A 23,470-nucleotide genomic window follows, 5' to 3' on the forward strand; every position below is an offset into this window, starting at 1 on the left:
GTGTAAATAGTTTTTTACTTGTTTTCTAATTATGGAATATAGTTTTATCATTTCACATGTGAAAATGAAGAACAATTATATTTTAGCCTAGGTTTTTTTTTTTTTTTTTTTTTGCCAGTCCTGGGCTTGAGCTCAGGGCCTGAGCACTGTCCTTGGATTTTCTCAAGGCTAGAACTCTACCACTTGAGCCTCAGCACCACTTCCAGCTTTTTTTCTATATATGTGGTACCAAGGAATTGAACCCGGGTCTTCGTGCATGCTAGGCAAGCACTCTACCACTAGGCCAAACCCCCAGCTCCGATTGCTTTTTTTTTAAGTGGGAGTTAAGGTTAATTGTAGTTGGATTCACTGAGTGTTATAAAACTCCTAGATGCTTTTTATAGATTATAGTTGGTTTTTTTTTCACATCTATGGATTCATATCCATACATTCAGCCAACCATGAGTCAAAAATATTTAGGAAAAAAATTGTGATGTACAAGCATTGTCATGATAAACTATATTTCATAACTAGAAAATAATACAGAATAACTATTTGTGTAATACTTACATTTCATTGGGTATTACATGTAATTTAGAGATGATTTAAAGTATCTGATAAGATTTTGGGAGGAGGTTGAGTGTGATTATATACAAGCACTATCCCATTTTGTGTAAAGAACTTGGTGTCCTTGGAAAGTCCTGAAACCAGTCCCCTGAAGATGCCAGCAGAGACTGAGTATTTTCTTCTCTTTTCCCTAATACTAGATTGTCATTCATTTGTGAAATAAGCTCATTGGTTTTTATTTTCTGTCATAAGGTCTTAAGGTTTCCTGTCACAGTTGTAAGACATCAGCAATTCCCCAGTATCACTTAGCCATGTCAAATGGAACCATATATAGCTTCTGCAGCTCCAGCTGTGTGATGGCTTTCCAGGTATGATCCACGGTAGTATTTCCTCCCAGCAGTGCTTCATAGGAACTTATCTAAGCCAATACGTTGATTATGAAGGTCCACTCTTATGTCTAAGCTAAAAAGGAAAAAAAAAGAAAAACCTGGGCTCATCTGGGGTTTCAGATTTTTTTGTTGTTGTTGTTTTGTTTTGTTTTGCCAGTCCTGTGGCTTGAGATCAGGGCCTCAGCATTGTCCTTGGACTTTCTCAAGGCAAGCACTCTACCACTTGAGCCACAGCACCACTTCTGGCTTTTTATATGTATGTGGGGTGCTGAGGAATCGAACCCGGGTCTTCGTGTATGCTAGGCAAGCACTCTTACCACTAGGCCAAACTCCCAGCCCCTCAGATGTCATTTTTATAAAATGTCTGAGCCCAGATGTTAGTCTTCCTTATTCAGGGGCCTAAACTACCCATTGCTCCCTTAACTCTACTCCCTTTCAAACTTCACACATGGTTTGTCAGGTTGCATAATGAAAAACTGTGACCTATTGAGGCTTATCTGACCTTTCTTCTTGTTTTGGTCTAGGCCTAGTCATTCCTGGTAAGGAATGGGAAGTAGCCACTGGTCCCATTTTCTCCACACTGCAAAATGCAGGAAGAGTGAGCAGTATTTTGATCTGTCAGTAGGAGGCCAGAGTTGATATCCTTGGCTTCAAGAAGAAAAACACCTGGAGGCTACTTGTGTCTTTTTCCCCTTCTTCTCCTTCTCGTCCTCCTCTTCCTTCTCTTTCTTTTTTTTCTTTTTTAATTGTTTTGGTCCTGGGGCTTGAACTCTGGGCTTGAGGGCTGTCCCTGAGGATTTTGTGCTCAAGGCTAGTGCTCTACCACTTGAGCCACCACAGTTCCACTTTTAACTTTTTGGTAATTAATTGAAAATAAGAGTCTTTTGGACTTTCTTGCCCAAGTTGGCTTTGAACTGTAATCCACAGATCTCAGCATACTGAGTAGCTAGGGTTATAGGCCACCAGGTGCTTCGTGTCTTAATAGCCATCGAAAATTGGTCAGTGGTGATTATGAGGGTGGAGGGTACCTTTGTGCAAAGGACGAGTCTGCTGTATTAGGGCATGTCGCCAGAGACAGTTTTGCAGTTCTGTTCTGAAAGTACACACTTGAAACACTTTTTGTGAGATATGATATTTGAAAGAGAACAATTATAGCGGAACTAATTTGTTAAAAATGAGTAATTGAAAGTTACGAAGTTCTTTTGTTTCTCAGTTGATGAAATCTTTGTTTTGTGTTCATTCAGAATGTATTTAACAAGCCAAAGGGAATAAGCTCCTCAGTGGCAACCCTGTCTCAGGGCCAGGTGGTCGTGAGTGTGCCTTCTGGGTCAGCAGTATCCACAGTTGCCACCTCCTTCAGTAGCCCAGTCAGTGGCCCGGCTGCAGCTGCCCTCCAGACTCTTGCTGAACAGTCACAGCAGATTGCTTTAACTAACACGTTTATGAAACTCATATGTCAGTACTGTTCCCATCAATTTGCCACAAAACCAGAGCTGCTTTTCTACAAGGTAAAGAGATTGTGCAAGGAATTGAACGTAAACTCATCCAGTAAAGCCCTTCTTGCTTTTCATTTTCCGGTTGTGTTAATTTTGCTGTAAAAATACAAGGGAAGCTGGGTGCTGGTGGCTCACGCCTGTAATCCTAGCTACTTAGGAGGCTGAGATCTGAGGATCATGATTCGAAGCCAGCCTAGGCAGGAAAGTCCATAAGACTCTTCTCTCCAATTAACCACCAGAAAACTGGAAATGATACTGTGGCTCAAAGTGGTAGAGTGCTAGCCTTTAGCTGAAGAGCTCAGGGACAGCGCCCAGGCCCAGAGTTTAAGCTCCATGATTGACAAAAAAAAAAAAGACAAGGTAAAGGATATCTTGGATATCTTAAAAAGAAAGCCACTGTTTAGTTTGATCTTTATGATTGCTTTGTCTTTGCAGGGTAGGATGTTTCTATTTTGTAGCATAACTTGTTCTGAGGAATACAAAAGAAGAAATAAAGTTATGGCAATGTGTGACTACTGTAAACTGCAGAAAATCATAAAAGAAACAGTGCGATTCTCAGGAGTAGACAAGCCATTCTGTAGTGAAGGTAATGAAGCCTAGTGTTCATACAGTACAGTTATTATGAAATCATTCATGATAAATTGGGCAATTAATCCAAGTAATTTTTTACTTTCAGGGGTGGGACTTGAGGCAGTGTCTCTGCTTTTGGCATAGGCTGACCTTGAACTCATTGATACTCTGCCTCAGGCTTTCAGATACTAAGGTTACAAGCAGGCATCATATTCACCTGTTTTTTTTGCCAGTCCCAGGGCTTGAACTCAGGGCCTGAGCTCTGTCTTTGCACTTTCTCAGGGCTAGAGCTCTACCACTTGAGTCACAGCACCACTTCTGACTTTTTCTATGTATGTGGTACCAAGGAATCAAACCTTGGTCTTCATGCATGCTAGGCAAGCACTCCACCAGTAGGCCAAACTCCTGGTCCCTCAACTGTAATTTTTTAATGCGGTATATGGTGATCTTAAATGGTTTATATTTCAATTCACTCTAGCATTTGCTTTTGTTTTTTTGTAGTTTGATCTCAGGGCCTTTTGCTTAGTAGGTAGGTACTTTATTACTTGAGCCATGCCTCTACTTTTTTTTTCCAGGTATTTTGTTGTTTTTACTTTTTTGTCTGTGCCAGACACTGACTGAACTGTGATCCTTTTTTTTTTTTTTGGCCAGTCCTGGGGACTTGAACTCAGGGCTCGGGCACTGTCCTTTTTGCTCAAGGCTAGCGTTCTGCTACTTGAGTCACAGTGACACTTCTCGATTTTTCTCTGTATATGGTACCGGGGAATTGAAGCCAGGGCTTCGTGTATGTGAGGCAAGTACTCTACCACTAGGTTATGCTCCTGGCCCCTGAACTGTGATTCTTTATATCACCATTTCCTGAGTATCTGAGATTATAGCAATAAACCATGTGATTGACGTCTGTATTTTAAATGTTTTTTTTTTCCCCCAGTTGTGGAGCTTGAACTCAGGGCTCTAAAGGTTTTCTAAAAGCCTAGAGCTCTACCACTTGAGCCACAGCACCACTTTCAGCTTTTTTCTATGTATGTGGTACCAAGGAATCAAACCGGGGTGCATGCTAGGCCAAACTCCGGCCCCTTAAATGTTTTTTAATAGTTGTAGCAAAGAAAAACTATTAAAATACCTTAATTCAGTAGTATTAACATAGAAGTTTTTTTTTGTTTTTGGTTTTGTTTTGGTTTTGGTTTTGGTTATGGGGCTTGAACAGCCTGTCTCTGAGTTCTTCAGCTCAAGGCTTCAACCCTACCCTTGGTCCTGGGCATTGTCAATGAGGTCTTCAGCTCTAGGCTACTGCTATTTAGAAGTTGATATGTGTTTGTTTTGTAGATACAGAGATTATCCTATAACCTAAAAGCAAATAAGTATGTCAGATATTTAAAAATTAGCATCAAGTTTGTATCTAAGTCTACAAAATGTCATTCTACTTCCTTGAAGTAAATGTGAATTTTGTGTTTCTTCCTCTTATCCCTTTGACACTCAGTTTGCAAATTCCTGTCTGTTCGAGACTTTGGAGAACGATGGGGAAACTATTGCAAGATGTGTAGCTATTGTTCACAAGTATCACCAAATTTGGTAGAAAATCGATTGGAGGGCAAGTTAGAAGAGTTTTGTTGTGAAGAATGCATGTCCAAATTCACAGTTCTGTTTTATCAGGTAACTGTTCTCTGCTTTGGCTTCTAAGGTTGGTGCAGATTAGATTCTATTTTAAATATGGTCACATCATGTGAAAAAATAGTGCTTAGAGCTTGTTTAAGAAAATTATGGGGCCCGGCATATGGGATAAGGCTAAATGAATGGACCTCCAGGTATGAAAACAAGATCCATATAATGTGTGATTGTTGTTCTTAATGTACTATGTTATTTTTCATCTCTTTTGTTGTCCCTTGGTTATTCTCACATGGTTACAGTATCTTACTTTGTTGTCTGGTATATTGTATATATGATTATTTGTTTATTTGAAATAGGAAAGGGAAGGAGGGAAAACAAGATGAGGGGAGGGGATGGGGGGAGAGAAATGGGGATAAAAATCATAAGGGGTATCAGTGCGTGTGAAGTAATGCTCCTTCTAGCTGGCGAATATAACTGTGACCTTTCTATTACAATAAAAAAAAGGGAAAAAAAAACCCAGCAACAACAACTAAAAAGAAAATTATGGGGGCTGTGAGTTTAGCCTAGTGGTAGAGTGCTTGCCTAGCCTGCATGAAGACCCAGATTCTATTCCTCTATACCATGTACATTAAATAAAAGAAAGAAGGAAAAGGGCTGGGAGTTTGGCCTAGTGGTTAAAGTGCTTGCCTAGCATGCATGAAGACCCGGGTTCGATTCCTCGGTACCACATACATAGAAAAAAGCTGGAAGTGGTGCTGAGGCTCAAGTGGTGGAGCTCTAGCCTTGAGAAAGTCCAAGGACAGTGCTCAAGCCCAGGACTGGCAAAAAAAAAAAAAAAAAAGAAAGAAGGAAAATTATGGGCCTCCTATAAGAAAAATTTATCAAATATTAACATGAAATCTTTGGAGAAAGTTTAAGATTTATGAAGATTTTGGCATTGAGGAATGCTTTTTTTGGGAGGGGGTGTTCTTGAGTTAGAATTTGTGATAGTGTTGCCTAATGTGGCTCTTTTATTCAGAAGTCTCTGAAGAATTTGAAATCAGGCCTTGTTCTCACTTTATAGATGCAAATGAAAATGATTGACAGCCCTACCTACATTTCTTTTCACAGTTTATATTTTGAAAGGTGAATCTGTTATCTACAAATAAATGAACCAGTAATACATAGCTGGTGATCCCTATGTGTGGTTTCAGTTAATACTTAACACAGTCTTAACAGATAGGTGCACTTTTTTTTTTTTTTTTGGCCAAGTTTCAATTTAGGATGAGGAAGGAAGTCTGTGGAGCTTAAGTCACATGCCCTTTAGCAGTCTGGTAGGTGATAAATGACCAGGCAGTACCTATGGCATTCTAGAGAACTCATGTTTCCTTGTCTGCCTCACCTACAAGTAATTCTTGTGAGGAAGGTGATAGCTTTCTGATAATCAGAAAAGACCAGGTTCAATCATAGGACCTTAGATGAATGAGGCTGATTAGATATTTATTGAATGAATTGAAGTCTTTATGGTTCCAAACCCATATTCTTTCTATTATAATATGCGGTTTTATTTTTACCCCTTCCACCCCTTTGTTGGTAATGGGCGCTGGGTGCTGGACCTGGGCACTGTCCCTGAGCTCTTCAGCTCAAGGCTTCTGCCCTATTTCTTGAGCCTCAGCACCACTTCCAGTTTTCTAGTGATTAATCGGAGATACGAGTCTTGTGGAGGGGCCAGGAACTTGGCCTAGTGGTTAAAGTGCTTGCCTAGCATGCACGAAGACTGGGGTTCGATTCCTTGGTACCACATATATAGAAAAAGCTGGAAGTGGTGCTGAGGCTCAAGTGGTAGAGCTCTAGCCTTGAGAAAGTCCAAGGACAGTGCTCAGGCCCTGAGCTCAAGCCCAGGACTGGCAAAAAAAAAAAAAAAAAAAAAAAGGGTCTTGTGGACTTTAGTGCCCCAGCTGGCTTTGAACTGAGATCCTTGAACTCAAGCCCAGGACACTGTCCTTGGGATTTCTCAAGGCTAGTACTTTACCACTTGAGTCACAACTCCACTTCTGGAGTAGTGTACATGGTACACAGCTTTTTCTGTGTACGTGGCACCAAGGAATCAAACCCAGGGCTTCATGCATACTAGACATGCACTCTACCACTAGGCCATACTCCCAGCCCCTTTGAGCATTTTTTTTGTTCAAGAGTAGAGCTCTAGAATTTGAGTCACGGCTTTACTTCTGGTTGTTGATTGGAGATAAGAGACTCATGGACTTTCCTACTTGGGTTTCTTTCAATCACAATCCTCAGATTGTGCCTTCTGGGGACTAGGATTACAGGTGGCAGCCACTGGTACTCTGCAGATGTATTTTTTCACTCCAGTATGTTAAGGTAGAAATTTTATTTTGTAGTCTGAACTGACTCATATTTTTTCAAAATTCTTCTGATTTATTGTTATTGTCTTCATCATTCTATAGTTTGTTGATTTTTAGTATTTTATTCGTTTATTTGTTTATTTATTTTGTTGGTTGTGGGACTTGAACTCTGGCCTGGGTGTTGTCCCTGAGCTCTTCAGCTCAAGAATACTGTCCTACTCCTTGAGCCACAGCACAACTTCTGGTTTTCTGGTGGTTAATTGGAGATGAGTCTCATGTTCTTTTGTGCCTGGGCTGGATTTGAACCTGAGATCTCAGCCTCCTGAGTTGCTAGGATGTCAGGTGTGCACCATAGGTGTTTTTGTTTTGCTTGCTTGTTTTTTTGTTACTTTTGCTAGTCCTGGGGACTAAACTCAGGGCCTAAGTACTGTCCTTGGGCTTTCTCAAGGGTAGAGCTCTGCCACTTGAGCCACAGCACCACTTCTGTTTTTTTTATGTTTGTGGTACCAAGGAATCCAACCCAGGCCTTCGTGCATGCTAGGCAAGCACTCTACCACTTGGCCAAACTCCCAGCCCGTTTTTTTTGGGGTGTCATGGGGCTTGAATTCGGCTTGGGCACTGTCCCTGAGCTCTTTAGCTCAAGGCTACCACCCTACTCTTGAACCAAGCCTCACTTCCCATTTTCTAGTAGTTGATTGGAGATAAAAGTCTCAGGTCCTTTTGTGCCAGCTGGCTTTGAACCTTGATGCTCAGATCTCAGCCTCCTTCCTGAGTAACTAGCTAGGATTATAGGCTTGAGCCACCGTGCCTGGCTTTGTTTTTTTGTTTGTTTTGTTTTGTTTTGTTTTTAATTCAGAATCTCATAACTCAGCTTGGCCTAGAACCTACTGTGTAGCCCACACTCCTGTTGAACATGCGATTATCTTGCCTTTATTTCTGGTGTGCTAAAATAACAGGCATGTACCACCATGGTCAGCTGTCATAATTTTATAATTTGCCTTACATTTCTTTTCCAGATGGCTAAATGTGACAATTGTAAACGACAGGGTAAGCTGAGTGAGTCCATCAAGTGGCGAGGCAACATCAAGCATTTCTGTAACCTGTTCTGTGTCCTAAAGTTCTGCTATCAGCAAAGTATGAATGAACCTCTTCCACAAAATAAAGGTAAAATTAAAGTCGGCTAATGCGATTTTTGTGTCAGCAGCACAGAATTTTAAAGAACTTAAGAAAAAAAATTTCGGTGGATTCAAATAGTCTAAATTTCTTTGACGAATCTATAATGACCATCCTTGTGGGAAAATTAGCGCTAATTGCTTTTTGATGTTGTAATCAAAAACATCAAGACATTAATAAACCCTAAATACTGAAATAAATTTATTTATTTATCTATTTATCTATTTATTTATTTTGCCACTTCTGGGCTTGAGCTCAGAGCCTGAGCACTGTCCTTGAACTTTCTCAAGGCTAGAGGTCTACCACTTGAATCTCAGCACCACTTCCGGCTTTTTTGCTATGTATGTGGTACCAAGGAATCAAACCCTGGTCTTCGTGCATGGTAGGCAAGCCCTCCACCACTAGGCCAAATTCCCGGCCCCTATTTTTTTTTTCCTGCAGTTGGAACTCGGGGATTCATGTTTGGTAGACAGATACTCTAACATTTTATCCCCTTCCCCAACCCTTCTTTCTTTCCCCCAGGAAGGGTCTCATGATTTTGCCCTTGATTAGCCTCACACCAAAGTTCTCTTACCTAGGCCTCTCATATGTAGCTGGGATTATAGGTGTGACCACTGTGAGATCTTGCTAACTTTTTTTTTCTTTTTCTTTTGCCAGTCCTGGGGCTTGAACTCAGGGCCTGGGCACTGTTCTTAGACACTTTTTGCTCAAGGCTAGCACTGTGCCACTTGAGCCACAGTGCCACTTCCAGCTTTTTCTGTGTATGTGGTTGCTGGAAATCATACCCAGGCCTTCATGCATGCTACCATGCTCCTTTTTTATTATTTTTATTTTTATTTTTGCTGGTTGTGGGGTTGACCTATGGCCATGGACATTGTCCCTGAGATCTTCAGCTCAAGGCTAGCACTCTACCACCTAACCACAGTGCCATTTCTGGCTTTCTGGTAGTTCATTGGCGATAAGAGTCATGGTCTTTTGTGCCTAAGCTGGTTTGAGCCTCAGTCTTCAGATCTCAGCCTCCTGAGAAGCTAGGATTATAGACGTGAGTCACTGGCACCTAGCAGGTTTTTGTTTTTTGGGTTTTTATTTTTTATTTTTTTGTTTTTACCAGTCCCAGGACATGAACTCAGGGCCTGGGCACTATCCTTCAGTACTTTTGGTCAAGCCTAGCACTGCCATTTGAGCCATAGCTCCACTTCCGGCCTTTTATGTGTATGTGGTACTGGGAAATCATACCTAGGGCTTCATGCATTCTAGGTGAGTACTCTACTATGAGGCTGTCCTCTTGGTACTCTTGCTAACTTTTGAGGTAGAATCTTAGGAACCTTTCATCCAGACTCTCCTTGAACTGCAGTCTTTTTTTTTTTTTTTTTTTTTTTGCCAGTCATGGGCTTGAGCTCAGGGCGTGAGCACTGTCCTTGGACTTTCTCAAGGCTAGAGCTCTACCACTTGAGCCTCAGCACCACTTCCAGCTTTTTTCTATATATGTGGTACTGAGGAATCGAACTCGGGTCTTTGTGCATGCTAGGCAAGCATTCTACCACTAGGCCAAACTCCTGGCCCGAACTGCAGTCTTTTTGATCTCTGCCTCCCTGAGTAGTAGAAACTACAGGTGTCGGCCACCCCATCCAACTATTGTGATTGCTTTTCATAGAATTTATTTGAATATAAGTTAATAAATTATGAATAAAAATAGAAAATCAGGGCAAAGAAAAGGGAGACGATTTGTGTATTACTATAATTGTGACTGGTGTAAAATATGATCTAGAACTTGCTTATAGCCAAGGAAGAAAGGACAGCACATTAATTATCTCAGAGAAAATAAAGTAGATCAATTCTTCATAGGTAGCAAAGTTTTTCCTGGCTAAGAATAAAATAATTTTACAAGTAGGACAATTAAAGTGGTCAAAATCCTCCTAAGAAGAAGTAGATAGATATGTGGCATGAATTAGATTAAAAAAAAATTGGAGCCAGGCACAATGGCTCATGCCTATAATCCCAACTACTCAGGAGGCTGAGATCTGAGGATCACAGTACAAAGCCAGCCCGGCACTAAAGTCTGTGAGAGCTTTATATCCAGTTAACCACTACAAAGTGGCTCAAGGGGTAGGGCAGTAACCTTGAGCTGAGGAGCTCAGGGACAATGGCCAGGCCCAGCATCAAGTCATATGACTGACAAAAAAAAATATTGGGGGCTGGGAGTGTGGCCTAGTGGTAGAGTCCTTGCCTAGATGCATGAAGCCCTGGGTTCAAATTCCTGTAACCCCCCCCCCCACACACACACACAGAAAAAGCTGGAAGTCTAACCTTGAGAAAGCCCAAGGACAGTGCTTAGGCAATGAGTTCGTTCCAGGACTGGCCAAACAAAAAACAAAAAAATTGATAATATAGTCTGATTAAAATCTGCTTGGCGTGCCACTTAACTGACAGAATCCATAATATACCCTGGCTATTTGCAATATGCTCTTATCCACCATAACATTTTTATAACTGTACATGCTTCATGTTGACTTTTATGTTAGCCTTTCATTTTTTTGTTCACAAATTATTATTATAATAAAGGTGATATAGAGAAGAGTTATAGTTACAGAACTCAGGTAATGCCTACCTTTTTTATTTGGACAGTGTCACCCCTTCCCTCCCTATCTCGCAGTTTTTCCCTCCCATACCTACCTACAAGTTCTGTAGTTCATTTTCAAGATCTTGAAATGGTGTCCAGTGAATAACCACTGCTGCAGTTATTCACCCTTTGTCCCTCCATTTCTGTGCCCCCCTTACCCTCCCAAAGACAGATAAATGAACAAACAAGACAAAAGAAAAGAAAACAAAAACAACAAAAAAGACCTCCTTTCCATTTTCTTGGACTGCCCCTCTCTCTCTCTCTCTCTCTCTCTCTCTCTCTCTCTCTCTCTCTCTCTCTCTCTCTCTCTCTCTCTCCTCCCTCCCTCCCTCCCTCCCTCCCTCCCTCCCTCCCTCCCTCCCTCCCTCGTTTGCTGTTTGCTTGCTTATAGGTCATGAGGCTTGAACTTGGCCTGGGCGCTGTCCCTGAGCTCTTCAGCTCCAGGCTACCACCCTACCCTTGAGTCAGTCTTCACTTCCCTTTTCTAGAGGTTAATTGGAGATAAGAGTCTCAGGTCTTTTTGTGCTGGGACTGGCTTTGAACCTTGATCCTCAGATCTCAGCCTCCTGAGTAGCTAAGATTACAGATGGAAGCCACTGTTCTTGTTTTAGGCTAAAACAAGAACTTTTATACCTTCAGTATATCTGAATATAGTTGGTGAAGTAGAGTATATTTAGAAGTTGATATGTATTTGTTTTGTAGATATAGAGATTATCCTATCTTTTCCTCCTCCTTTCCTTCCTTCCTTCCTTCCTCCCTCCCTCCCTCCCTCCCTCTCTTCCTTTCTTCCTCCCTTCTTTCCTTCCTTCCACCTGTCTGTCTTTCATTGTATTCTTGAATTCTTGGCCTGGGCGCTGTCCCTGAGCTCTTCAGCTCAAGGCTAGTACTCTGCCACTTGAACCACAACACTACTTCCAGTTTTCTTGGTTAATTAGAGGCAAGAGTTTCATGAACTTTAGTGTCCCAGTTGGCTTTGAACCATGGTCTTTATATCTCAGCCTTCTGAGTAAGCTAGGTTTACAGACATGAGCCACTGGCCCCTGGCTGGAGTTCATTTCAATAAATATTATTTTATATGATTAGAGCACATATGCATTATGTCTTTGTGTAACCTTACAGTCTTTAGGACCAGTCATATGATGGTGTGCTATTCATATTGTAAGCTGGATGGACAGTTGTTTTATCAATTTACTTATAAAATTTTTAAATTTTATAAATTTTTGGCAGTTGTGGGGCTTGAACTCTGGGCCTGAGAACTGTCCTTGGACTTTTCTCAAGGCTAGAGCTCTATCCTTGAGCCACAGCACCACTTCCAGCTTTGTTCTATATATGTGGTGTCGAGAAATTGAACCTGGGTCTTCATGCATGCTAGGCAAGCACTCTACCACTAAGCCAATCTCCTGGACAAAAATTGTTAAATTTTTATTTGAAGGAAGCCTCTACTAGGAAAAAAAAATTAATTCCAGAGTTAGTAACTATATTTAAATCTGTTAAATGTCATCTGAAGTTTATAGTCTTTTTTTTTTTTTTTGCCAGTTCTGGGCTTGAGCTCGGGGCCTGAGCACTGTCCTTGGACTTTCCCAAGGCTACAGCTCTACCACTTGAGCCTCAGCACCACTTCCGGCTTTTTTCTATGTATATGGTACCAAGGAATTGAACCCGGGTCTTCATGCATGCTAGGCAAGCACTCTACCACTAGGCCAAACTCCCGGCCCCTGAAGTTTATAGTCTTATGCAATCAGTCTCTTTTTAAGCTCAGTGAACGCTACCCAGGTCCAACCACCCAACCTAGTTTAATATAGTTAGATATTTCTAGTGCTTCTTGAAAGCATAGTTGTCAAACAGTGTGTGTATGTGTGAGAGTAGCCCTTTTTTTTAACATCAGGTCTCACCTTCTTTTAAATTTTTAACCAGTGGGTGCTCCTAAGACAATAGCTGCGTTGATCAAGCACCCTTCTACAAGGAAAGCTACAACACCAGTTATAACCAGTGTGGTGTCATTGGCAAAAATACCTCCTGTCCAGCCCACAGGAAACACTAACAATGTTTTAAAAGGTATGATTTAGTGGAAAGGCATTTCATTAGAAGGTAAGTGTTGCTTAAACATTCTTACTGGTAGTATCTTCCTTTACTATGTAAGGAAATATACTTCTCTGCTTCTGGAGAGTTGAGAGGGTAGCAAGCGAGATGTGTGGGTGGAAAAGGAGTAAGTATGTGAAGTTCACAGTCTTTAGAATCCAAACCATGTCAATATGTTTGCTCCTCTGCCACTGAAGATTTGGATCTAGTAGAATAGGCTGGGCCTGGGGAGCCTTACCTTTACCAGTTCTTGTAGCTGTTACTGATACACTTCCCTTGGACCTTTTTTTGGAGAAATTCTGGTGTAGAATCTAGTCCACCTTAAAAGAAGTTATTGTTTTGCTTTCACTGTTTACTTAAGTATATTCTGGGACTTAATAATGTATGTTTTAATTTAAAACAGGTACAACTACCAGTGAGACAGCCAAGATAATTAAAGATGTGAGTTTTATTTATTTATTTATTTATTTTTGCTTAACATACTATCTGGGTTTATTTTCATTTTGGATATAGTATTTAGTATATCTGAATACTTGCTGTTCATAGCCTGCTTTCAAAATGAGTGATAATATTTTGAATCTTACTATTTAACTGAAGGTCATTAATAAAGATACATTCCTGATTTATTTTATTGTTTATGTTTAAATTTATTAGTTTTTTTAGTGCTTACTAGGTCCATCTAGTTGCTTATTTTTCACTTCTACATTCAACTCTTGGGATGTGTGTGTGTGTGCAGTACATATGTGCATGTGTATGTGTACCAGCCAGTACTGGGGGGTTGAACTCAGGTCCTGGGCTATGTTTCTGAACTTATTTACTCAAGGCTGGTGCTCTATCACTTGAGCCACAGCTCTGCAGCTCAGTTTTTGGTGGTTAGTTAAAGAGTCTTACAGACTTTCCTGCTCAGGACCTAGGAACTGTCTCTGAACTTTTTTGCTCAAGGCTAGTGTTCTGCAGCTTTGAGCCATCGTGCCACTTCCAGTTTGCTGGTGGTTAGTTGGAGTTAAGAGTCTCACAGATTTTCCTGGCTTGGTTGGCTTCAAACCTTGATCCCTACATCTTGGCATCCTAAGTAGCTAGGATTACAGGTGTGAGCCACTGGTTCCTGGCTTGACCTTCATTTTAATAATAATCTTCTTCTTCTTCCACTTTCTCCTCCTCCTCTTCTTCTTCTTCTTCCTCTTCCTCCTCTTCCTCCTCCTCCTCCTCTTCTTCTCTATCTCTTCCTCCTCCTCCTCTTCTACCGCTTCCTCCTTCCCCCTCCTCCTCCCCCCTCCTTCTCCTCTTCCTCCTCCTCTTTCCCTCACCTCCTCCCTCCTCCTCTTTCTCCTCTCCCCTTCCTCCTCTTCTTCCTTGTTTTTTTTTTTTTGCCAGTCCTGGGCTTGAGCTCAGGGCCTGAGCACTGTCCTTGGACTTTTTCAAGGTTAGAGCTCTACCACTTGAGCCTCAGCACCACTTCTGGCTTTTTTCTATGTATGTGGTACCGAGGAATCAAACCCAGGTCTTTGTGCATGCTAGGCAAGCACTTTAACCACTAGGCCAAACTCCCGGCCCCAAAGAACCTGAGACTCTTTTTTTTTTTTTCAGGCCTGAGCACTGTCCTTGGACTTTCTCAAGGCTAGAGCTCTACCACTTGAGCCTCAGCACCATTTCTGGCTTTTTTTTTTCTATGCATGTGGTACCAAGGAATCGAACCCAGGTCTTCATGCATGCTAGGCAAGCACTTTAACCACTAGGCCAAACTCCCAGCCCCGCCCTTGAGCTTTCTTAAGGCTAGTGCTCTACCACTTAAACCACAGCACCATTTCTGGCTTTTCTATGTATATGGTACTGAGGATTGAAATTAGGTCTTTGTGTATGCTAGGCAAGCACTCTATCACTAGGCCAACCTCCTGGCCCCCATTGTGATTTTAAGAACATGAAAAAGAGGATTTGACCCTTTGCTATCACATGTATAGAAAAAGCAAGAAGTGGCCTGGAGTTTGGCCTAGTGGTTAAAGTGCTTGCCTAGCATGCATGAAGACCCGGGTTCGATTCCTTGGTACCACATACATAGAAAAAAAAAAAAGCTAGAAGTGGTGCTGAGGCTCAAGTGGTAGAGCTCTCTAGCCTTGAGAAAGTCCAAGGACAGTGCTCAGGCCCTGAGCTCAAGCCCAGGACTGGCAAAAAAAAAAAAAAAAAAAAAAAAAAGAAAAAGCAAGAAGTGGTGCTGTGGCTCAATTGGTAGAGCCCCCTCTAGCCTTGAGAAATTGCAAGGATAGTGCTCAGGCCCTGAGTTTAATCCCCAAGACTGGTAAAAAATAAAAACCCTCAGGGGCTGGGAGTTTGGCCTGGTGGTAGAGTTCCTGCCTAGCATGCATGAAGACTTGGGTTCGATTCCTCAGTACTACATACAAAGAAAAAGCCAGAAGTGGTGCGGTGGCTCATGGTAGAACACTAGCCTTGAGGAAACCCCAAGGACAGTGCTCAGGCCCTGAGCTCAAGCCCAGGACTGGCAAAATAAATAAAAAACAAAAAACAAAAAAACCCCACGATGGTCTTTAGAATTAGAAAACTAGCCCTGATGTAAAGTAATGCTTTTGCTTTACCTCCTTTCAATCCATCAAAAATATTCATGCGCAAACTGCCAGTCTTTTTCATTATCCTTGCCTGGCTATAATTTTTCTGGGATAAGTGATACACCTCTTTTTCATTTTGTTTTTGTTTTTAGTTGTGCTGGGGCTTGAACCAGGCCTTGTGTAGGGTAGGCAGACGGTATGCTATGTTTACCAGGAGCCAGTTTTTTTGGTTTTTGAACATTTCATCTATCATTACTATTGCAACATTAATAATTGTATTAACTAACAATTGTTCAATTAAGCTACTAATGTGTTAGATATTTAGGTATTAATATGTCTATGAAAGTATTCTATACAATCTAAAACATTGGTGTGGATTTATGTACATACTCTGAGATTGTGACCTTCTTCTACTTTATGTTTTTTTTGTGTATTTGTTTGCTTTGCCAGTACCTGGGCTTGAAGGAAGTGCCTTGCATTTTCAGTCAGTTTTTTAATTCATGGCTGGTACTCTACCAGTGGAGCCGAGCCTCCAGTTCTCATTTTCTATTTTATGTATAGATATTTTATTTTATATATAGTCTTGAATTAAGCCAGTTTCTCAATTAGTAAAGTTTTCAGGAATATATACCTCATATTTAGTATATCTGTCCCATTTGTGTTTTTCCCATGTGATATATTTCTGTAATTCACCAGTCTTTTAAACTGTATCGCCAAATATCTCTGTCAGTACTGGGGCTTGAACTCTGGGCCTAGTTACTGTTCCTGAGTTCTTCAGTCCAAGGCTAGGGATAACACTTTGAGCCATAGCTCTACTTCTGGTTTTCTCATGGTTAACCGGGAATAAGAGTCTCATGGATTTTTCCTGCCCAGGCTGGCTTTGAATTGTCACCGTCAGATCTCAGTTTCCTGTGTAGCTAGAACTACAAGTATGAGCCACTAGCACTTGGATGTTTTAATATTTATAAATATGTCATAAAGCTCAGAGGCCATAAAAGAATCCAGAGAAATTCAACTGTATTTCAAATTCAAATGTCAAATTATGTCCATACAACGGAGTGCTAAGAAGTTATTTAAAAATAAGATAGCCCAAATTGGGCGTGGTGGCTCATGCCTGTAATCCTAGCTACTGAGGAGGTTGAGGTCTGAGGATCATGGTTCAAAGCTAGCCTGGGTACTAAAAAGTCTCTGAGAATCTTATCTCCAATTAATCACCAGAAAATTGGAAGTAGCACTGTGGCTCCAGGATTAGGGTACTAGCCTGAGCTGAAGAACTCAGGGACAGCACCCAGGCCCAGAGTTCAAGACCCACAACCAACAACAACAAAAATAACAACAACAAAAACAGCCCAGCCAGGTGCTGGTGGCACACACCTGTAGTCCTAGATCTTCAGATCCTCAGGAGGCTGAGATCTTAGGATCACAGTTCAAAGCCAGCCCAGGCACAAATTTCCAGTGAGACTCTTATCTCCAATTAACCACCAGAAAACCGGAAGTTGTGCTGTGGCTCAAGTGGTAGAGTGATAGCCTTGAGCTAATGAGTTCACGGACAGAGTTCAAGCCCCATAGCCAACCAGAACAAAACAAAAAACCCAGGGGCGGGGAGTTTGGCCTAGTGGTAGACTGCTTGCCTAGCATGCACAAAGACCCAGGTTTGATTCCTGGTACCACATACATAAAAAAAAGCCATGAATGGTGCTGTGGCTCAAGTGGTAGAGCTCTAGCCTTGAGAAAGTCCAACGACTGTGCTCAGGCCTTGAGCCCAAGCCCAGGACTGGCAAAAACAAAACAAACAAACAAAAAACAACCCAAAACCCCCAGACAGCCCCTATATATAAAAGCATAGAGCAATCTAAAACCTAGAGTGTAAAAAAGAACAGTCTATATAGTTTACTGCCATTTGTGTTTTTTTTTGTTTTGTTTTGTTTTTGCTGGTCCCAAGGCTTGAACTCCGAGCCTGTGTGCTGCCTCTGAGCTCCTTTTGCTTAGGACTAACACTCTACTACTTGAGCCACAGCACCACTTTTGGCTTTTTCTATGATTAGTTGAATTGAGTAGTTAGGAGTATAGGTGAGAGCCACTTGTGCTTTAAACATACACAGAACATACTTGTGTACATGCCTCTACTTATGTATGGACTATTCTTGGAAGGCCACCAATAAATAACTTAATAGTTGTTGCTTCTGAGAACTGAATGGGGAGAGTAAGGGTTAAGAGGCAAATCGGTTTTATATTATTTACTATTTGATTTCTCAAATTTTGTGTTACATTACCTATTCAAATGAATGTACATAGATTTTAAGACAAGGCAAAGGGCGTGATGGACAGTTAACAGAAAGGTTAATAGAAGTAATGTTTATATATGAGACATACTTCATCACAATGCAACAAAATAAATTTTTACTTACTGGGAAATAGCACATGTGTGACACTGTTGGTTAGAATTTTGGAAAGTAGGCTGATAAAAACAGTTGCTTTTTTTTGCCACTGTTTTTGTACTTATATATTCCATCTAACCAGGCTGCTTTCAGGTCTTTGTATGACTTACCCTGTTGAGGGATTCTGAAGCTTTCCGCTCAAATATTCACTCCCACATTACCCATCCTCCTGCAGTCACTTTCCATTCCCTTACCCTGCTTCATTTTTTCTTCACAGCTTTGTTCAACACCTGAATTATACATTATGTTTGTTCTGCTTGTTTGATCTGCTTGTTTGATTTCTGTGTCTCCCCATAGAATGCAAGGTCCATTAGAGCAGGACTCCTGTTTTATTTTCTACTATATTCTTAGGGCTCAGAACAGTGTCTAGTTTGTGGTAAACATTCAGTAAATATGTACTCAATGAATAAATCTGGTTTAAATACAGTCTTCTACTCTGTTTATATTTTAGCTTGGTTTTATAAAGACCTTCATTTTGAAGTTTGAAATTCCTATCAAATGTGTATATTCCTTTTACTCTTTTGCATATACAATACTTTCTTCATAGCTTGAAAGTTCCCCCCCTTGATATGTTTAATTGATATCAAATATGTATGATCTCAGGTTATAGCTAATTTTTCTAAGTAGCCAATTCTAATAAAACATATTTTCATATTTGTATCATACTGTATGCATCAGAGCGTGTATGTGTGTGTGTGTGTGTGTGTGTGTGTGTGTGTGTGTGTATATGTGAGTGTGTGTGCATGCATGTGTGTTTGCGTGCATACATATGCTGCCAGGGAATGAAACTAAGCCTCATTAAATCCAGGTATACACACACTTTACCATCAAGTCACATCTCCACCCTCCCAGAACATTTTTTAAAATCAATAAATGAGGGACCGGGAGTTTGGCCTAGTGGTAGAGTGCTTGCCTAACTTACATGAAGACCCAGGTTCGATTCCTCAGTCCCACATACATAGAAAAAAGCCAGAAGTGGTGCTGTGGCTCAAGTGGCAGAGCTCTGACTTTGAGAAAGCTCAAGGACAATGCTCATGCCCTAAGCCCAAGCCCAGGACTGGCAAAAAAAAAAAAATCAATAAATGAGATTGATACTGATGAAGAGAAATAGGAATTAGTGTATATTTTCAGACTCCTACCTTTTTTTTTGTAACCACATTCAGGGGAATTGTGTATCTATTGATACGGCACCTGTCAAATGATAGCAAATATACTTAGTGATAAAGTTCTAAAACCTCTCTTTGTTTTTTTGAATTTGTTTTAAACTAGGGAACTACACCAACAATGACCCTGAAACTTCTGCCTCCCCAGTGTTCTCAGCCCCCCAAGCTTCAGAAGAACAAAGGTATATTGTGTAAGCCGGTCACACAGACCAAGGCCACCTCTTGCAAACCACATCTGCAGCACACAGAATGTCAGACAGGTACGTGTCCTTCTGTTTTCCCTTGTAGAAAGTTTGTATTTTGGTTTGTTTTTATAACAGAGTTTAAAGAAAGCAATTGATAGTTTCTTGAGTGTGAAAACATTTACTAATTTCTGGATCACATACTTTGAATCCACAGAGCATTGTAAATGTGCCGATAAGCTATTGCTGAAGTACATATTTGGTTAAGCACTGTCCTTGGGCTTTCCTCAAGGCTAGTGTTCTACCATGTGAGCCACAGTACCAATTCTGGCTTTTTCTGTGTGTTTGGTACTGAGGAATCAAACCCAGGGCTTCATTTGTGCTAGGCAAGCACTCTTCCTCTAGGCCAAACTCTGGGTCTGCTCTTTTTTTTTTTTTTTTTTTTTTTTGTGGGTTGTAGGACTTGAAATCTGGGCCTGGGTGTTGTCCCTGAGCTATTCAGGTCAAGGCTACTGTCCTACCCCTTGAGCCACAAGACTACTTCCTTTTTTCTGGTGGTTAATTGGAGACAGTCTCACAGACTTTTTAGTGCCGGGGCTGGCTTTGAACCATGATTCTCAGATCTTAGTCTCCTGAATATCTAGGATTAAAGGTGTGAGTCACCGCCCGGCTTTTTTTTTTTTTTTTTTTTTTTAAATAACTGAATTGTCAGTTTCTGAAGTGCAACTAATATATCTATCACACTGATTATGAGGAAAATTGTTTGGAAAAACTATACAGTTTTGCTACAATATATATAAACTACTTTTAATTCCATTAATTTTACATTTTAAATTACTCTTTAGTAGCATTCTCTTCCCAAACACTTTTTTTTTTTGCCAGTCCGGGGCTTGAGCTCAGGGTCTGAGCACTGTCCTTGGACTTTCTCAAGGTTAGAGCTCTATCACTTGAGCCTCAGCACCACTTCCAGCGTTTTTTCCATGTATGTGGTGCTGAGGAATTGAACACGGGTCTTTGTGCATGCTAGGCAAGCACTCTACCACCAGGCCACAAGTCCCGGCCCTGGATGACTATATGTGTGTGTATGTATATATATATATCCATACATATACCATTGCCACTTGGCACTTTGTCACTTGGCATTACACTGAAAACATTCTACATCAGTAAGTTTATTAATTAAGTTAATTAAAATAAATCAATAAATTAATTAAAATTGGGTTATAAAATATTTAGTTTGCAGTATATTTAATATAACCCCTAAAACTGGACATTTATATATTATTTATTTACTTGTTTTAGTTGATTTGTCTTTTGTGGAACTAGGGATCAAAGCCTGGCACTTTCTAGGCAAGCAGTTTAATATTTGGGTCATGCTACTAGCACCCTTCTACTATAAATTTTTAATTTTTTGCCATTCCTGGGGCTTGAACTCAGAGCCTGGGCACTGTCCCTGAACTGCTTTTGTTCAAAGCTAACACTCTAGCCACAGTACCACTTCTGGCTTTTTCAGGAATTGAACCCAGAACTTCATGCATAGTAGGCAAGGACTCTACCACTCAGCCACATTCACAGCCCCTACTATATGTTTTATTTGTTTTTTTATTTTTTGTGGGTCATGGAGCATGAACTCTGCCTGGGTACCGTCTCTGTTCTCTTCTTCTCAAGGCTACCATCTTACCGTGGGCCTGGGCATTGTTCCTGAGCTCTTCAGCTTAAGGCTACCTCCCTACCCTAGAGCCAAGCCCCATTTCCGTTTTCTAGAGGTTAATTGGAGATAAGAGTCTCAGTCCCGGGCTAAGAGTTTGGCCTAGTCCTTGCCTAGCATGCATGAAGACCCGGGTTTGATTCCTCAGACCACGTACATAGAAAAAAGCTGGAAGTGATGCTGAGACTCAAGTGGTAGAGCTCTATCTGGCCTTGAGAAAAGTCCAAGGACAGTGCCCAGATCCTGAGTTCAAACCCCACAACTGGCAAAAGAAAAAAAAAAAAAGATAGGATCTTGGGGCCGGGAGTTTGGCCTAGTGGTAGAGTGCTTGCCTAGCGTGCACAAAAGCCCGGGTTCGATTCCTTGGTACCACATACATAGAAAAAAGCCAGAGTGGTGCTGAGGCTCAACTGGTAGAGCTCTAGTCTTGAGAAAGTCCAAGGACCGTGCTCAGGCCCTGCACTCAAGCCCAGGACTGGCAAAAAAAGATAGGATCTTGAGTTAATTTTGCCTGGGCTAATCCCGGAACATGAATCTTTATGTCTATCTCTTGAAAATACAGACAGTAGCACAATGTAAGTTGTAATTGTGTGTGAAAAACAGAAAACCATTGCTTACTTGTTTTTGAACACAACAGTGATTCAGATCTTTCCTTCAGATTTACCCATGCCTAATGAGAAAAATGGTACAGAACCCGATTCTCCACCTACAAAGAAGAAAAGAATAGGGTTTTTCCAGACTTATGATGCAGAATATTTAAAAGCTGGTTTTATCATCCATCCTGGATCAAAAGAGAGTTTACCAAGGCCACAGTGTGTCATTTGTGGAGAGATCTTACCCAGTGAATTCATGAGGCCAGCAAGCCTTTCTCATCACTTGAAGATACAACATTCAGAATTAGAAAACAAGCCAATAGATTTTTTTGAGCAAAAATCTCTTGAAATGGAATGTCAAAACAGTTTACAAAAGTGTTTACTAGTTGAAAAGTCACTCGTGAAAGCTTCTTATTTAATTGCTTTCCAAATTGCTGCCGGCAAGAAGCCATTCTCCATTGCTGAAGAATTAATTAAGCCATATTTAGTAGAAATGTGTTCAGAAGTTTTGGGTTCAAGTGCAGGAGACAAAATGAAAACCATTCCTCTTTCTAATAACACCATTGGATACAGGATTGAAGAGCTCTCTGCCGACATTGAAGATCAGGTGATTCAGAAAGTCAGAGAGTCCAAATGGTTTGCCCTTCAGATAGATGAGTCATCCGAAATCTCAGACATCACCCTTCTCTTGTGCTACATCCGTTTCATTGACTATGATTGTAGTGATGTAAAAGAAGAATTATTGTTTTGCACTGAAATGCCTTCTCCAGTCTCTGCTACCGAGATCTTTGAAGAAATAAATAAATACATCGATAGTAAATCCCTGAGTTGGAAATATTGTGTTGGTCTCTGTACTGATGGAGCAACCAGCATGACTGGCAGGTATTCTGGTTTACGATCAAAAATTCAGGAAGTGGCCATGGATAAAGTGGCATTCACACATTGTTTTATTCACCGGGAACATCTGACAGTTGCAAAGGTATCTGCATGCTTACAAGAAATTCTTGTACAGTCAGCACAAATTTTAAGTTTTGTAAAAAGCAATGCATCAAACTCACGAATGTTAATGATTTTGTGTGAAGAGCCAGGGTCTGAGCATGTGAATCTACCGCTTCATGCTGAAGTACGTCAGATATCAAGAGGGAGAGTTTTAACCAGATTATTTGAATTGCGAAGTGAAGTTGAGATATTTTTAAATCAAAAACATTCAGATTTGGCCACTTATTTTCACAATGAGGAATGGGTTGCAAAGTTGGCCTATTTAGCAGACATATTTTCGCTTATAAACAAATTACATTCAGGTCTCCAAGGAAGCATGACAACTTTCTTCAGTTTGTATAACAAAATGGACCTATTTAAGGAAAAGTTAAAACTGTGCTTGAGGTACACACAGGAGAGTGATTATGACATGCTCCCTTCATTTTCTGAGTTTGTGAAATCATCAGCTGTAGATGTGAAAAGCATTAAAAACATTATTTTTGAGCATTTGCAAGGGCTTTCTCAACTGTTCCATGACTGCTACCCACCAGAAAGAGACTTGCGTTCAGGAAATTTGTGGATAGTTAATCCTTTTATGAATCACCAGAATAATAATGTCAACGATGTGGAAGAAGAACAACTGACAAAGTTATCTTCAGATTTAGGATTGCAATCAGTATTTAAATCAATGCCTATAACTCAGTTTTGGATAAATGCAAAGACAGATTACCCAGAACTCCATGAAAAGGCAATGAAATTTTTATTGCCCTTTTCTACTGTTTACTTGTGTGATGCTACCTTTTCAGCTTTGGCTGAGTCAAAACAGAGAAGCTTGTTGACTTCTGGCCCTGCTCTACGACTGGCAATCACATCCTTAATTCCAAGAGTAGAAAAGTTAGTGAAGGAGAAGGAATAGCAACCTGTATATTGCTCATCATTAGAGTCTATAATTTTGTGTGAAATTTTGTATAAGTATCCTACAATATAATTTCCTAGTGTGAATTTGTTTTCAATAATTAAAATCTAA

The 23,470-nt window shown here is 40.6% G+C and overlaps 1 protein-coding gene across 3 annotated transcripts in view; it reads left to right on the forward strand.

The window, feature by feature from the left end:
* Nucleotides 1–23,470, forward strand: part of Zmym6 (zinc finger MYM-type containing 6) — a 35,230-nt gene extending 11,760 nt beyond the window's left edge. For all 3 annotated transcript variants that reach the window (XM_090335265.1, XM_090335267.1, XM_090335266.1), the window contains 9 exons: nucleotides 799–914; nucleotides 2,180–2,443; nucleotides 2,867–3,017; nucleotides 4,482–4,654; nucleotides 7,968–8,115; nucleotides 12,659–12,799; nucleotides 13,227–13,264; nucleotides 19,089–19,242; nucleotides 21,531–23,470. In XM_090335265.1, coding sequence (XP_090191391.1) covers nucleotides 799–914; nucleotides 2,180–2,443; nucleotides 2,867–3,017; nucleotides 4,482–4,654; nucleotides 7,968–8,115; nucleotides 12,659–12,799; nucleotides 13,227–13,264; nucleotides 19,089–19,242; nucleotides 21,531–23,359 — 3,014 coding nt within the window. In that variant the 3' untranslated portion in view covers nucleotides 23,360–23,470. The remainder of the gene's footprint in view (nucleotides 1–798; nucleotides 915–2,179; nucleotides 2,444–2,866; nucleotides 3,018–4,481; nucleotides 4,655–7,967; nucleotides 8,116–12,658; nucleotides 12,800–13,226; nucleotides 13,265–19,088; nucleotides 19,243–21,530) is intronic.

Source organism: Megascapheus bottae, chromosome 6, assembly GCF_031878675.1.
Source record: "Megascapheus bottae isolate mThoBot1 chromosome 6, mThoBot2.hap1, whole genome shotgun sequence".
Classification (NCBI taxonomy): domain Eukaryota; kingdom Metazoa; phylum Chordata; class Mammalia; order Rodentia; family Geomyidae; genus Megascapheus; species Megascapheus bottae.